At 40.7% G+C, this 15571-nt stretch overlaps 1 protein-coding gene across 1 annotated transcript in view; it reads right to left on the minus strand.

The window, feature by feature from the left end:
* Positions 1 to 15571, minus strand: part of tex11 (testis expressed 11) — a 30383-nt gene that overhangs the window by 12416 nt on the left and 2396 nt on the right. Inside the window, exons 11-23 of the mRNA XM_051657845.1 lie at positions 15406 to 15487; positions 15233 to 15311; positions 14989 to 15140; positions 14741 to 14826; positions 14135 to 14272; positions 13619 to 13721; positions 9160 to 9284; positions 8962 to 9047; positions 8726 to 8779; positions 8590 to 8630; positions 8423 to 8509; positions 8243 to 8313; positions 7974 to 8090 (exon numbers count right to left, since the gene is read on the minus strand). Coding sequence (XP_051513805.1) covers positions 7974 to 8090; positions 8243 to 8313; positions 8423 to 8509; positions 8590 to 8630; positions 8726 to 8779; positions 8962 to 9047; positions 9160 to 9284; positions 13619 to 13721; positions 14135 to 14272; positions 14741 to 14826; positions 14989 to 15140; positions 15233 to 15311; positions 15406 to 15487 — 1221 coding nt within the window. The remainder of the gene's footprint in view (positions 1 to 7973; positions 8091 to 8242; positions 8314 to 8422; positions 8510 to 8589; positions 8631 to 8725; positions 8780 to 8961; positions 9048 to 9159; positions 9285 to 13618; positions 13722 to 14134; positions 14273 to 14740; positions 14827 to 14988; positions 15141 to 15232; positions 15312 to 15405; positions 15488 to 15571) is intronic.

The following is a 15571-nucleotide window of genomic DNA, read 5'->3' on the forward strand; positions in this document are numbered from 1 at the left end:
TGCGAGATAACGAGATGTAACTTAACCTCTCCCTTAGAAAGGCTTTGCAATGGTGAAATAGGGGTAAGAACATCCTGTTCAATACAAAACCAGGGAGGGGCTCTCTCAGGTGGAAGTGACCAATGAGCCAAATGTCTGAAACCGAATGCATAATAATAAAACAAAATCTTGGGAAGGCCTAGTCCACCTTTGTCAATCGGCCTATGTAATTTACTGAAGTGTAATCTGGGATGTTTACCATTCCAAATGAAGGACTCTGCTATGCTATCAAATTGCTTGAAATAAGAGAGGGGGACATCTACAGGGAGAGACTGTAGCAGGTAGTTAAATTTTGGAATACAATTCATTTTAATAACATTAACCTTCTCAATCATAGATAAATGTAATGAATCCCACCTGTCCACATCGCTCGAAAACCTTTTTATTAAGGGGTAAAAATGAACACTAACTAAATCAGACAAATTTGCTGGGAATAAAATGCCCAAATATTTAATGCCCTGTTTGGGCCACTGGAGGGCGCCCAGCTGGAAAGCCGTTACTGGGCAGTATGCTGTCAGAGCCAAAGCTTCGTATTTAGACCAACTGACTTTGTATCCTGAGAACTTAGAAAAGGAATGAATAATTCTGTGGAGGCAAGGCATAGATCTAGCAGGGTCAGAGACAAATAATAAAATATAATCTACGTAAAGCAAAAGCTTATGCGCCATACCTCCCGCCACCACCCCTGGTAAATCATCCTCCTTTCTTATCATGGCTGCTAATGGTTTCAGGGCTAGACAGAACAATAAGGGGGAAAGAGGGCAACCCTGCCGGGTGTCCCTATCCAGAGTAAAATAATCTGAAATGAATCCATTTGTTTGTACCGCCACTACCGGGTGTCTATAAAGTAACTTAATCCATCCAATAAAGGTTTTCCTGAACCCGTATATTTCTAAAATCGTAAAAAGATAATCCCATTCTACTATATCAATTGCCTTTTCAACGTCAAGTGAGATGGCAGCAACCGGAGTCTGATCATTCTCCACTGACCACATGATATTGATGAAACACCAAATGTTATCAGAAGAGCTGCGGCACCGAATAAACCCCACCTGATCTATATGTATAAGAGATGTCATAACTTTACTTAATCGGTTAGCCAGCATTTTTGGCAATATTTTTACGTCTAGCTGGATCAGGAAAATTGGACGGTAACTCTTACACTTGCTTGGATCTTTGTCCTTTTTAAGAATCAGACTGATCTGGGCTTGTGTCACGGTTAGCGGAAGCTTTCCATTCTTTAATGATTCTGTATAAACTTCTGGACAAAAGTGGAGCCAGTTCTGTAGCATAAGATCTAAAAAATTCAACGGCAAAGCCATCTGGTCCCGGAGCCTTGCCTGTAGGCAAGGCCTTAATTACCTTGCCAAGCTCCTCCAAGGTTATCTCAGAATCAAGATAATTTTTTTGCTCAGTTGTCAGTTTAGGGAGTTCTAATGGTTCCACAAAGTTCCTAATATCTTCATCAGTAGATGAAGATGTGGAACTATAGAGATCAAGATAAAATTCTTTAAAAGCATTATTAATATCAATGGCTGGGGTAAATGTTTCACCACCAGCAGATTTCACTGAGGGAATGGTAGAAAAAGACTCTCTCTGTTTTATGTATCTAGCCAAAAGCTTCCCTGCTTTGTCCCCTGACTCAAAGTATGACTGTCTTGGCCTGAATAGCCAAAACTCCACCTTCCGCAACAAAATAGTATAATATCTGTATTTCAATCGGGTCAATTCTCTGAGGCCATCAGATGACATTCAGCGCTTCAGCTCTGCCTCTGCACTTTTAATATTCCCTTCCAACTCAACGAGTTCTTGTGCTTTGGATTTTTTGGTGAATGATGCATACTGTATGATCCGGCCCCTAAGAACTGCCTTAAATGCCTCCCAAACCACGCCCACATAGGATAATGAGGACCAGTTGGTTTCCATATAAACATTAATTTCAGCCTTTAACATTTGTTGAAATTCAGGATTTTGCAAAAGGGATACATTAAAGTGGCAACTATATGATTTCTTTTTCACCGTATGTGGCAACAAATCTAAACTCACCAGGGCATGATCTGAGACTAAGATGTTTCCAATTGAGCAATCAACAACAGATGAAATTAGGGACTTGGACATATATAAAAAAAATCTCTTCTAGAATAAATATTATGTACTGATGAAAAAAATGTATAGTCCCTACCAGATGGGTTCAAAAGTGTCCAAATATCTCTAAGGCCAAAATTTTTACACATCCTGTGAAGCGTCAGTGTTGCTCTAGGGGGCTTACACACTTTTGCTTCACTATGATCAAGGACTGAGTCCATCAAAATTTAAAGTCTCCTCACAATATTATATTATGAGAGGTGCCAGCAGCTTGCAACATCCCTTCAAGATCTATAAAATATCCCTGATCATCAGCGTTAGGTGCATAAATATTAGCCAAAATCAAACTTTGCCCCTGAATTTCTGCTAAAACAATAATGACTCTTCCTAATTTATCTTTAATCTGTTTGAGACATTTGAATTGTAGATGTTTACTTATAAATGTAATGACTCCCCTCATATTAACATTTGACATTTTGACATATTAGAAAAAATAGACTGAGTCAAAAACAAGATTATAAAGACCACATTGCAACATCAGTGCAACTATCAAACCCCGAACTTCCTCCCGGACCAAACAAACAGAAAAAAGAAAAACATGCGCATTAATATCGTGCATGACAGCGCCAACCGGCGTCCATCCCTCTAAACTCAAACAGTCCATGTATACCTACGAGAGCCCCCGCGACAACTTTACCATTGGATTGCTCAAGTCCGGCGCTCCTATACAAATTTTGTGAGACAGAATTACATAACGGAAGAAAATCTATAAAACAAACTCCAGCCAGTAGGCAGAATAAACACAAAGAACATGTAGACTCATCCACATACTGTCCCAAAGGTGTGTTCCTCCCCAAAACAAGCTCCAGCCTCTAGCGGAACCAACACACACACAAAAAATAATAATAATACAAATAAATAAATAATAAAACAAACTTAAAAAAAAAAAAAAAAAAAAAAAAAACTTTCAGCTTCCTTGGGCAGTCAAACGAATGTTTCATAAATGCAGCAGATGACCTAATCCTTCCAATGTCCTGCAAAAAAATATTCCAAAAAACAATCCAATAGGAGGCATAAGCAAAAAGAACGAGCAGATTCATCCACAACTGTCCCGAAGGTGTGTTATTCCACAAAACATACTCCGGCCGCTAGGCGGAACCATCACAAAAGAAACAAAAAGGCACCCAGCTTCCTCGGACAATCAAGTGAATGTTCAGCGAATCAAGTTTACTTGGAAATCACACCATGACATTCTCATTCCAATGACTTTATATAGGACAATGCTTGTTGTGGGCATGTATATACTTTGCGGCCATCCTTAGCATCTATTCTCAGTTTGGCCAGAAACATCAGTGCAAAAGCAATCTTCCGTTGATGTTTCTTGCTTTACTTGAATCGATCACGTTTCTCTCGTCGAATTCGCAAAGTCTGGGAACAAGAAAATGTTGTGGTTCTTCCAAGAAAGCCTTCCTTTGCTCCTCGCCTCGCGTAACATGAGAGCTTTATCGGATGATCTCAGAAATTTGGCCAGAATTGATAAAGGCCTGTCTCCCTCAGTGGTTCCCCGAGTTGGGACTCTGTTAGCTCGCTTGTTTCCAGCTTATGGCCTGTTATATCGAGCAGACTCAGGAAGAGCTCATCTAGGAATTTCACCATATCTCGGCCTTCCTCATGCTCAGGAATTCCAACATTTCAGATGTTGTTTTGCCGGCTACGATTCTCAAGGTCTTTCAACTTTTCCAAAACGTGTTCCAAGTCCTCCTTGGTCGCTAGCGTGTTAGCAGCTAATTCCCTCTCCGATCGCTCCAAATAATCAATCCATTTCTCGACATCCGACAATCTTGTAACCAACTCAGAGAATTTTGACTCCATGGCCGTAATCGATCGACGTATTACCGCAAGATCCTTCAAGTCCACAACGACCTTCGTCAGCATTACAGACATGCTGGACAGTTGCCGCTGAATTTCTCCCACCGCACCGTCCAAACCAAGTCCCTGGCCTGCGGCCTTGTCTGGGGTATCAGCTTGAGCACGCAAGTGTCTGTTAATGTCTCTAGAGCCCGATGATTTTGAGTTCTTTGACATACTGTCTTCATAGAACAGTTATGTGCATTATACAGTTATACAGAGTGTATCGAATCTCGCCGTTCACACGTCCGACCCTCGCATAGCGCCACGCGACTCCCGATAATCCACTCGTATTAACATTTAAATTTGACATATTAGAAAAAAAAGATTGTGTCAAAAACAAGATTATATAGACCACATTCCAACATTAGGGTAACCATCAAACCCCAAACTCCCCCCCCCCCAAACAAAACAAACAGAAAAAAAAAAAAAAAAGTGCGCGCATTAACCCCGCGCATGACAGCGCCAATCTGCGTCCATCCCTCTAAACTCAAACGGTCCATGTATGCCTATGAGAGTCCCCGCAACAACTCTGCCGTCGGATTGCTCAAGTCCGGTGCTTCTATACAAATTTTGTGAGACAGAATTACACAGCAAAAATAATCTATAAAACTCCAATCAGTAAGCGGAATAAACACAAAAAACATGTAGATTCATCCACTAACTGTCCCGAAGGTGTGTTCCTCCACAGAGCTCCAGCCGCTAGCGGAACCAGCACAAAGAAAAAAAAAGAGAGAGAGAGAGAGAAAAAAAAAGGGGGATGTTCAGTTCTTCGGGAAGTCAAATGAATGTTCAATTAGCTGGCCCATTCAGCCAATACATGAGTGCAACAAAGACCCAATAAACATGTAGATTCATCCACATAACTGTCCCGAAGGTGTGTTCCTTCACAGAACAAGCTCCAGCCACTAGGCGGAACTAGCACAAAAAGAAACGAAAAAGGCTCCCAGCTTCCTCGGACAGACAAAGTGTATGTTCAGTGAGTCAGGCCCATTAGGCAGCAACATGAAAATCACCAAATGGCTTCCTCACTCCATTGTCTCTATGCTTGCTGTGGGCATGCAAATTCTCTACGGTAGGGATGCACCGATCCGATACCTGGATCGGTATCGGCTCCGATACTGATGTTTTTAAACGGATCGGGTATTGGCCCGACGAGCCCGATCCAAATCCGATACTGTGTGTTAATCATGTTCATTACTGTCAAGCTCAAAAAATGACATAAAAGAACCATTAAAACACAATTAAAGTAGTTCATATGACTCGTGCATTTTATTCGAAGACACTTGAAGACATGCAATAGCTCTGTGAATCACAAAAGGCTGTGTTTTATAAGTAAATATATAAAATGCATGTGCAGCTCCAGCGCGTTATTGAATGGCACTGCTCTGTCGACACACACACTCGCGGCTATTTTTAGCCTACACAGCGGTGCGCAATATTTGAGCGCTACTCATGGACAACATCTCAGATGTAGATTCTCAATAGTTCGGTTCACTTACAATATGCATTTAGAATGGCACTGGAGGTGCTTTTTCACCAGAATTTGAATAAAAAGACTACTGTGAACTTGCCTACAAACAGACACATACAGGACTTCCTGGAGAGTTCAGAATGTCAAAATAAAAGCGTGAGGGTTTAAAAGTTAAAGGTGTCACGGAGAGACTCACGGAGGCAGAGATATGAACTCAGTAGCAGGGTTTATTAAACAGATGATTGAAACAGTGATGTAAACATTGTGAGTAAATCCAGTTGAGCAGAGTGGCAAACAGCAGGTGAGAAATATCCAGACAGGGTATAGACACGATGAACAGATATCTCACAACAGTCTTATGATACTTGCTGGCAATAATGAAGACACAGGTATGTTTGACACAGTAGAAAGGTGTGGCGTCTCAGAGATACTATCATTGAGAACAGACAAAGAGTGTGTGTGAAAGTGGGGTATATATGCAGTCTTTGATTAGCCACTAATGATATGCAGGTGCGTATAATCAGAACTCAGGGGAACTCAGTGAGCGCTGTGACCGCAGTGAAGAAGAAAGAGAGAGAGAGAGAGACCGGTGGATCCGTGACAAAAGGTGCACGATTGAGATATATTACTATATATTACTATTATAATATATTACTATTATTATCATTTGTTTACAAATTATAATATTTAAGTTGAATGGGTTCCAAAAAATAAATGTGTGAATGAAAAGTGAACTGATATCTTTCAATTAAATTGAACAAAAAAAAGATCTGAATCCTTTAAAGTCCAGATACAAGTTAAAAAAAATAATTAAAAAAAAGGCTTCTTTTCTACTGATGAATTGTACTGGAATTACTGTTAATTTTGCTGCTACATTATCCAGTATACTAGTTAACAAAGTTTTTCTTAATAAGCTATACATTTATATTGAAATAATGTGTAGTTAGAGGTTTATGTTTCTTTACATTAAAGAGTACACCCAATTAGTTCCACACAATAATGTAAAGATATTCTAAACTGATTATGCAAAAAAAACAACAACACTGGTATCGGATCGGGATCAGTATCAGCCGATACTGAGATTTCCGATATTGGAATCGGAAGAGAAAAAAATGGTATCGGTGCACCCCTACTCTACGGCCATCCTTAGTATCTATTCTCAGTTTGGCCGGAAACATCAGTGCAAAAGCGACCTTCTGTTGATGCAAGAGATTCTTGCATTCCCTGAATCGTTCACGTTTCTCTCATGTCGAATTCGCAAAGTCTGGGAAAAAGAAAATGCTGTGGTTCTTCCAAGAAAGCTTTCCTTTACTCCTCGCTTCACGTAACATGAGATCTTTATCGGATGATCTCAGAAATTTGGCCAGAATTGATCGGGGCCTGTCTCCCTCAGCAGATCTCCGAGCCGGGACTCTGTGAGCTCGCTCGATTTCCAGCTTATGGCCTGTTATGTCGAGCAGACTCAGAAAGAGCCCATCTAGGAATTTTACCATATCTCTGATTTCCTTAGCTCAGAAATTCCAACAATTCAGACGTTGTTTCATCGATTATGATTCTCCATGTCCTCCAGTTTTTCCCAAATGCACTGCAAATCTGTCTTGATCACTAGTGGGTTAGCAGCTAATTCCCTCTCCGATGACTCCAGATAATCGATCTGTTTCTCGACGTACCCCATTCTAGTAACCAACTCGTCACCATGGCTGTGATCGATCGACGTATTACAGCAAGATCCTTCAAGTCTGCAACGACCTTCGCCAGCATTGCCGACATGCTCGACAGTTGACACTGAATCTCTCCCGCCGCACTGTCCAAACTGAGTCACTGGTCTGCGGCCCTGTCTGGGGTATCAGCTAGAGCATGTAAGTGTCTTTTAATGTCTCCAGAGCCCAAGGATTTTGAATTCTTTGACATATTGTCTTCATAATAGTTAAGAATCAGGGTGTATCTAATCTCACTGGTTTATGACATAAAAAGTATTAAAAACTAGCAAAGTGCGCAGAGCTCGCCGTTCACACGTCCAACCCTCGCATGGTGCCACGTGACTCCAAGAGTTATAATTTTTGAATAAACTAACCCCTCCTTTGTTTTATAAAAAAAAAAAAAAAAAAAAGAAAAGAAAAGATTTCCTTGCAGCTAATTCCTTCCTTTGATTCCATAACATGGACCATCAGGTTTTGAGTTTATGCCATGTACATTTTTAATTCAACATTTCACTTACAATGTGTAATGAAAAAAAAAAACAAAATAGAAGCATTTTCACAAGTGAACTCAAGATTTTTAAACCACATTGTATATATACACTGTACTTCTTTTCTCTTTTGTCTTCATACATTAAAGACGTCCAGACATAAAGAGTCAAGACTTAATCCTCTTTATGCCTTTAAAAGCTTAAAAAACATATTTTGCCTAATGCTTATTGATTAGTCAAATGAAAGTGATAAATTATGCTAAATGAGGGAGTGACCACCTGTTGCTCAATGTGATCAGAGCTCCTGCAGATCTCCAGCGCAGCAGCAGCAGCCATGATTAGACACGTCTTCTGCCCCACCAACACAGCTCTGTCTGGAGCACACAGCTGCGACAGCTTCCCAGCCAGACAGCACATCAAACTGTACTCACTTTAACTACACTTAACTAAATTTAAAGTATTAACTAAAGCTAACAGCATACTTAATTTTAACCTTCTTGCACAGTGATGCAGAATATTACATCTAAGAAATTTGTACTTGAACTTGCCTGAAAGGAGAGGAGAAAGAAATCTCTCATCCTAAAAAGACTGTGCTCACACTGCAGGGCTAAGTTCCATGCTGAGAGTTAAGAACACAACATTGCAACAGAAACACAATCAAACAGAATAACTAAATAGTTAAATGCATGTCACCAGCTAGAAGGAGGAGAGGTTTAAGTATAATGCACCGATTCTCCTGAACCAGTTGGCATTTTCTGAACGCTCATCTACGTCCTGGCCAGGAATATAGTTCATCTGTGACACTCTCTGCAGAGCTGTAAATTCAGAAGCAGAATGAATAAATCAGGTCAAAGAAAAATAAAATAAAAATTATGGTTAAATGTACCATACTTACCTGTCTTTAGGTACGACAAGATGATATCTAAGGTGGCATTCCTGTTAAAATAACAGATTGCATCAACAAGACAGTGGGAGGCATACGTTTGTTGAATGTACTATTTGTCACAATCATACACCAGTGATCTACAAACCTGTTTTCCTCACTCAAGTTTTCCATTGTCAAATGAACAAGTCGTACTAAACACCTGACAAAACACAGAAAAAAAAAAATCAATAAAGAAATTGTTTTTATAGAAAAGATACTTCTGATTCTCAGGCTGTTCTCTCAGCTCCAATGCGTTGATATAAGCACTGATATGAACATATATTGGCTAAAGCTTAATGAGAAAGTCGTAGGTCACAGGTGAGGGGTGATAGTATGACTCACCTCAAGGCAGTGAGGATTTGAACAACATCTTGTGAATGTTCACACAGACTCTCAAGGGCTTTGATGGCTATTTCCTGCAGTTCATGCTGCAGTGAAAATAAATACTGCTGAAGTATTTACAAGTTACAAACCATTATGTGGCATGTTTTGCTAAAATATACAGGATTAATGGCAACAGAAATATCACATATGACAGACCTCCAGGGCGATCTGAGCTGCCAGGCTTAGAAGGTTTGTTGTAGCATTCTCAGTCACTAGCACTCGGTCCTCATTGTTTACTTGAGTCTGAGCCAGTGCACTAATCTCTCTCAAAGCCACCGCAGCTTATTAACAAACATTAAAATCAGACATTAAGATCTTCACGAGTCAATAAATCAGGTACTCAATACCATAATGAAACATTTTTATTTACTAATTAAAGCATTTCTATTCAGGGTTCCTACACATTTTGACCAATTAATTTTATTCAGAGACAGTTCAAATCAAATCAAATCAAATCAAATCACTTTATTGTCACACAGCTATATGCACAAGTGCAATGGTGTGTGAAATTCTTGGGTGCAGTTCCGATCAACATAGCAGTCGTGACAGTGACGAGACATATACCAATTTACAATAACATCAAATTAACACAGCACAATTTAAACATCTGATATACACATAATTACACTCAACAATATACAAATAATAACATACACTGTACAGTATACAATACGCACTATATAGATACACATTATTCAATAAAAATAAAAATATATAAAAAAAGTATATATATATATATATATATATATATATATATATATATATATATATATATATATATATATATATATAGAATGTACAGTATTGTACTGTATTGACATTCAGGCTGTCGGTTGATAGTCAGTTGTTAAGAGAGAATATAATATAATAATAATATAATTTATGACAGTCCGGTGTGAGATATAAGAGTAAGAGTAATAAAGGGCAGTGCTGACGTATTTGATCGTGGGAGATCAAGAGTTCAGAAGTCTGATTGCTTGGGGGATGAAGCTATCATGGAGTCGGCTGGTGCGGGTCCTGATGCTGCGATACCGCCTACCTGATGGTAGCAGTGAGAACAGCCCATGGCTCGGGTGGCTGGAGTCTCTGAGCTTTTTTCACACACCGCCTTGTATATATTTCCTGGAGGGAGGGAAGCTCACCTCCGATGATGTGTCTGACAGTTCGCACCACCCTTTGCAGTGCTTTGCGGTTGTGGGCAGTGCTATTGCCGTACCAGGCGGAGATGCAGCCAGTCAGGATGCTCTCTACAGTGCAGGTGTAGAACCGTGTGAGGATGTGGTGGTTCATTCCAAACTTCCTCAGCCGTCTCAGGAAGAAGAGGCGCTGATGAGCCTTCATCACAACGACTTCAGTGTGGATGGACCATGTGAGTTCCTCAGTGATGTGGACACCCAGGAACTTGAAGCTGCTGACTCTCTCCACTGGTGCTCCATTGATGGTGATGGGACTGTGTTCTCTGTCTTTTCTTCTGAAGTCCACCACAAGCACCTTTGTCTTACTGACGTTGAGGGAGAGGTTGTGCTACTGACACCAGTGTGTCAGAATGTGCACCTCCTCTCTGTAGGCTGTTTCATCATTGTCAGTGATCAGACCTACCACCGTCGTGTCATCAGCAAACTTAATGATGGCATTGGAGCTATGTGTTGCCACACAGTCATGTGTGTACAGGGAATACAGGAGTGGGCTGAGAACACAGCCCTGTGGGGCTCCAGTGTTGAGGGTCAATGAGGAGGAGATGTTGCTGCCTATTCTAACCACCTGGCGTCTGCTTGACAGGAAGTCCAGGATCCAGCTGCACAGCGAGCTGTTTAAGCCCAGAGCCCGGAGTTTCTCATCTAGCTTGGAGGGCACTATGGTGTTGAATGCTGAGCTGTAGTCTACAAACAGCATTCTCACATAAGTGTTCCTTTTTTCCAGGTGGGAGAGAGCAGTGTGTATTGTAGATGCAATGGCATCATCAGTGGAGCGGTTGTTGCGGTAAGCAAACTGCAGCGGGTCAAGAGAGAGAGGCAATACAGAGCAGATGTAATCTCTGATTAGTCTCTCAAAGCATTTGCTGATGATGGGGTTCAGAGCAACAGGACGCCAGTCATTTAAGCAAGTTATTTTTGATTGTTTTGGAACAGGCACAATGGTGGATGTTTTAAAGCATGTGGGGACTACAGACAAAGAGAAGGAAAGGTTGAAAATGTCCGTAAAAACACCAGCCAGCTGGTTCGTGCACGCTCTGATGACGCGGCCCGGAATGCCGTCTGGGCCCGCGGCTTTGCGGATATTCACACGTCGGAAGGATCGGGTTACATCCGCTACAGAGACGGAGAGTGAACTAACCTCTGTAGCTTCAGCCGCGAGAGCTCTCTCCGCGAGGGCGGTGTTATTTCCCTCGAAACGAGCATCAAATGTATTTAGCTCATCCGGGAGAGAGGCAGCGGTGTTCATGGTTTTTATTCCCTTTAAAGTCCGTGATGATGTTAATTCCCTGCCACATGCTTCTAGAGTTGGTGGTGTTAAACTGTCCTTCAATCTTGCTCCTGTACTGGCGTTTTGCGGTTCTGATAGTTTTTCGGAGGGCATAACTGGCTTGTTTATGCTCCTCCGCGTTCCCGGAATTAAAAGCGGAGGTCAGCACATTAAGTGCCACGCAAACATTGCTATTAATCCAAGGTTTCTGATTCGGATAGATCCGTATTGTTCTGGTCGGAACCACGTCCTCTACGCACGTTCTGATGAAACACATTACGCTATCAGCGTAAAGCTCGATGTCGTCATCAGAGGCGGACAGTAACATCTCCCAGTCCGTGTGATCAAAACAGTCTTGTAGCATAGAGTCTGATTGGTCCGACCAGCACTGGATCGTTCTGAGGGTGGGTGCTTCCTGTTTCAATTTCTGCCGGTAAGCGGGCAGAAGCAGAATGGAAGAGTGGTCCGATTTGCCAAATGGTGGGCGGGGGAGGGATTTGTAGCCATCCCGGAAGGGAGAGTAGCAATGGTCCAAAACCTGGTCCCCTCGTGTGTTGAAACTAATGTGCTGGTGGTATTTTGGTGCGACTGATTTTAAACTGGCTTTATTAAAGTCCCCGGTCACAATGAATGCGGCCTCAGGGTGCGCGGTTTCCTGCTCACTTATACTCCCATACAGTTCCTTGAGTGCCCGGTCTGTGTCGGCTTGTGGGGGAATGTACACAGCTGTGATAATGACCGCTGTGAATTCCCTCTGTAGCCAGAATGGTCGACACAGAAGCATGAGAAATTCCAGATCAGGAGAGCAGAAAGACTTGATAGAATGTACGTTCCTCTGATCACACCAGGATTTGTTGATCATAAAACATACACCACCTCCTCTGCTTTTAGCTCTGTCCGCTCGGTGCATGGAGAACCCCGCGGGTTCAATGGCTGAGTCTGGAATCTCCGCAGACATCCAAGTTTCCGTAAGGCAGATAATGCAGCAGTCCCTTGTATCTCGTTGGAAAGAGATCCACGCTTTCAGCTCGCAGAGCTTGTTATCCAGAGACTGAACATTTGCCAGTAGAATAGTGGGTAGCGGGGGTCGATTTGCGCGGCGTCTTACTCCGATGAGAACACCGGCTCTGTTTCCCCTTTTCCTTTTGCGTTTCCGCGGCCGTGCTGCCCGGACAAAGGGCTCCGCTTGCGTGTTTGTAAACAGCGGGTCGGCATTGAGGAATGTGAAGTCCGGTTTACGGTGTGAAATTGCTGAACCAATGTCCAAAAGTGTTTGTCTGTCGTAGATAGTAAGGCAGACAGCATCCAAGACAAAAAACATAAGAATTGTGAACAAAACAAACAAAATACTACTATGTTGTGTCGGAGCTCGCAACGCAGCAGCCATACTCGGTGCCATCTTGAGTTCGCCATCTTGAGTTTAGCAGAAACGGACCACTGGTATTTAAAAGAATGGGAGAAATTGGAACACCCAAAGGCCAACAGATGTAGAAAAGGAAGTTTTGCCTTTTTGGAAAGAGCCAATCGCCTTTTAGATACAGACGTTGCATGTCATTTACCTCGAGAACGCGCATGCGTATTTGCTGAACCAGCGTGAAAAATACAGTTTTTTAAGCAGTATCTGAGCACAATTTAGGAAACCATTGTTGTCCAATTTTACTGCTCATTTCAAAATATGTTCTTTGATCATAATCTTAACCAACCGTTTTGGAGATTTCGGTCTTTCCCCATTCAGGTAGATAGGAGCTGTACTTTTATGCCACTTGTTTCCATAGAAAACAGCTGCCCAGCCTGCCCTGGAGCGTTCCAAAGATGGTCGCTGAGTGGACTGACTTGCCTTGAAAGTGACTTTGATTTCAATGCCCTTTCAAGTAATTCAGAATTACTGGATAACTATTAAAAAACATTTAATAGAAATTGCTGGGGTTGATTTCCGAATATGTTAGTTATCTATCTAAAAATTAATAGATGATTACAATGATTACACTTTGGTGTACATTTGTCTCCAATACAACAAAACCACAAAATCCAATTTTAAAACGTTCTGATATTTCCAGTTTTTTAATCATTGAGGAAACACTACCGGTTTTAAAATGAGACACCTGATCATGCTTGTTTCCATCAGTGTTTGCTATTCGTTAATCTCCATTACCTCTTTCTGCATTGTTTTCTAATACAGCGATCTTGTAGATGTTGAACTGTGTGAAAATGCTGGATGAATCAATCCGTGCTGCCTCTTCTACTGCCTCTTTGGCCTTCAAAAAAGTTTTTATTAATGTGGAAACCTTTGTAACAAACATGTACGTATACAAATGTACTGTATGAGTGTGGATGTTAAAATGAAATGGTAACACCTCACAATGAGGTTCAATTTGTTAACATTAGTAAATGCATTAGGTATCATGAGCTAACAATGAACAATATATATTTTACAGGATTTATTCATCTTAGTTAATGTTAACTTATGAAAATATAATTGTTCATTCTTAGTTTATGTTAGTTTATAATACATCAACAAATGTTAACACATACAAATTATAATTTAAAAAATATTATGTTAATCAAGATAAGTGCTGTAAAAGTGTTGTTCATTGTTAGTTCATGTTAATTATTGTTGTTAAATAATGTGAACAAATGCAAACTGAAATTACTTTATTTTGCCAACTACCTTCTCAAGTTGTTGCAGGTGCAGGAAACAGGAGGAACGATTTCTTTGCAGTTTAGCTAAGTTCTGATCCAACTGTCCTGCTTTGTAGAAACTCAGAGAGAAGTTATACCACTGCAGAGCTTCAGAGTACTTCTTAGCCTGTGTAAGAAAACAAATATGTCAGCTATCACACAGAACTCAAACTAACAAGATTCACTTGTTTCTTGGTTGAACCACTGAGTCAAATATTCCCCAAAAAGAATCTGTACACTTTTTTCGCATTTCCAACATAAATTATGGGAAGAAATCTCTGCGGAATATTGCAGAATGCATTTATATTTGGTTTTATATGGAGGTACACTCTTATTGATAGTTGAAAAACATTATTAAAATTAGTCAAAAATATAAATATTTATATTTATATTAAATATTTAAAACTATTTCAAATAGCAATTCTGATAAAGAAAAACAAAAAAACAAATAAATATGCAAGGGGAGGGAGATGCAAACAATTTTGCTGGAGGGAGATGCAAACAATTTCGTAAATGAAGGGGGTTCATAATTTGTGACCACAGATTTCAAAGTGGCCTATCGCTAGAAATATATATGTAAAACTACATGTATTACTTCAAAGTATTTGGAAGCTCTTTCCCAAAGAAGAAGGTGAAGAGACGATAGAGTCTGTGGTGATAGTTGTTTTCCAGTGTAATGTCCTGTGTAGAAAGTAATTATTAAAAACCTTTTAAAAGAACAGTAAGACAAAACACAGATTCTTAGTGACAAATATATGATTAAAAAAAAGACAATTTTAAGGTTTTAGTTACTTCGCTGAGTTACAAAGTAGTCAGTTTTAATCCTGAACAGCACAAGATTACCTGTGATTGCATCCTCGATCTTCTGCTTGGCCAGCAGCTCTCTGTCCCTCTGCAGCAGCAGCTCTATATGCAGCAGCAGAGCAGAGCCCAGCTCAGGAGATGATTCAAACTGCTGACACACCCTCTTTAGGAAGTCAAAGGCCAGCGCCTCCCTGAAACAACAAAATCTCAGTGTTTCATGTTTCCACAGATTTCAACGACATACATTTGAAAGATAATTTCTAAAAAAGATAAGAAATTTGACCTGTCTTTTGCCACGAGCAGTTTTACTACGCTCAAATACACTTCCAGTGGAACCTCAGAGTCCAGAAGCTCTGAGAGCCCTAACAGGAAGTGGGAAAGTAACATGTAAAGAGGTGGTGCATGATTTCAATTTGTGGGGTAGAAAACATACTATCCACAAACAAATAGGCTCACCAGATTTTACTGCATCATCTGGGCTACCACTCCTCACTAGGATACGAATCTTCAAGAAGAGGCCTGACAACTGCATATTCTCCTGAGATGAAAAATGAAATGGCTGGTTTCAGAAAACTGCATGTTGTGTGCAGAAAGTCAAAACTGATGGTCTGCCTTGACAAAT

This window comes from Myxocyprinus asiaticus, chromosome 27, assembly GCF_019703515.2.
Source record: "Myxocyprinus asiaticus isolate MX2 ecotype Aquarium Trade chromosome 27, UBuf_Myxa_2, whole genome shotgun sequence".
In the NCBI taxonomy this organism is placed as follows: Eukaryota; Metazoa; Chordata; class Actinopteri; order Cypriniformes; family Catostomidae; genus Myxocyprinus; species Myxocyprinus asiaticus.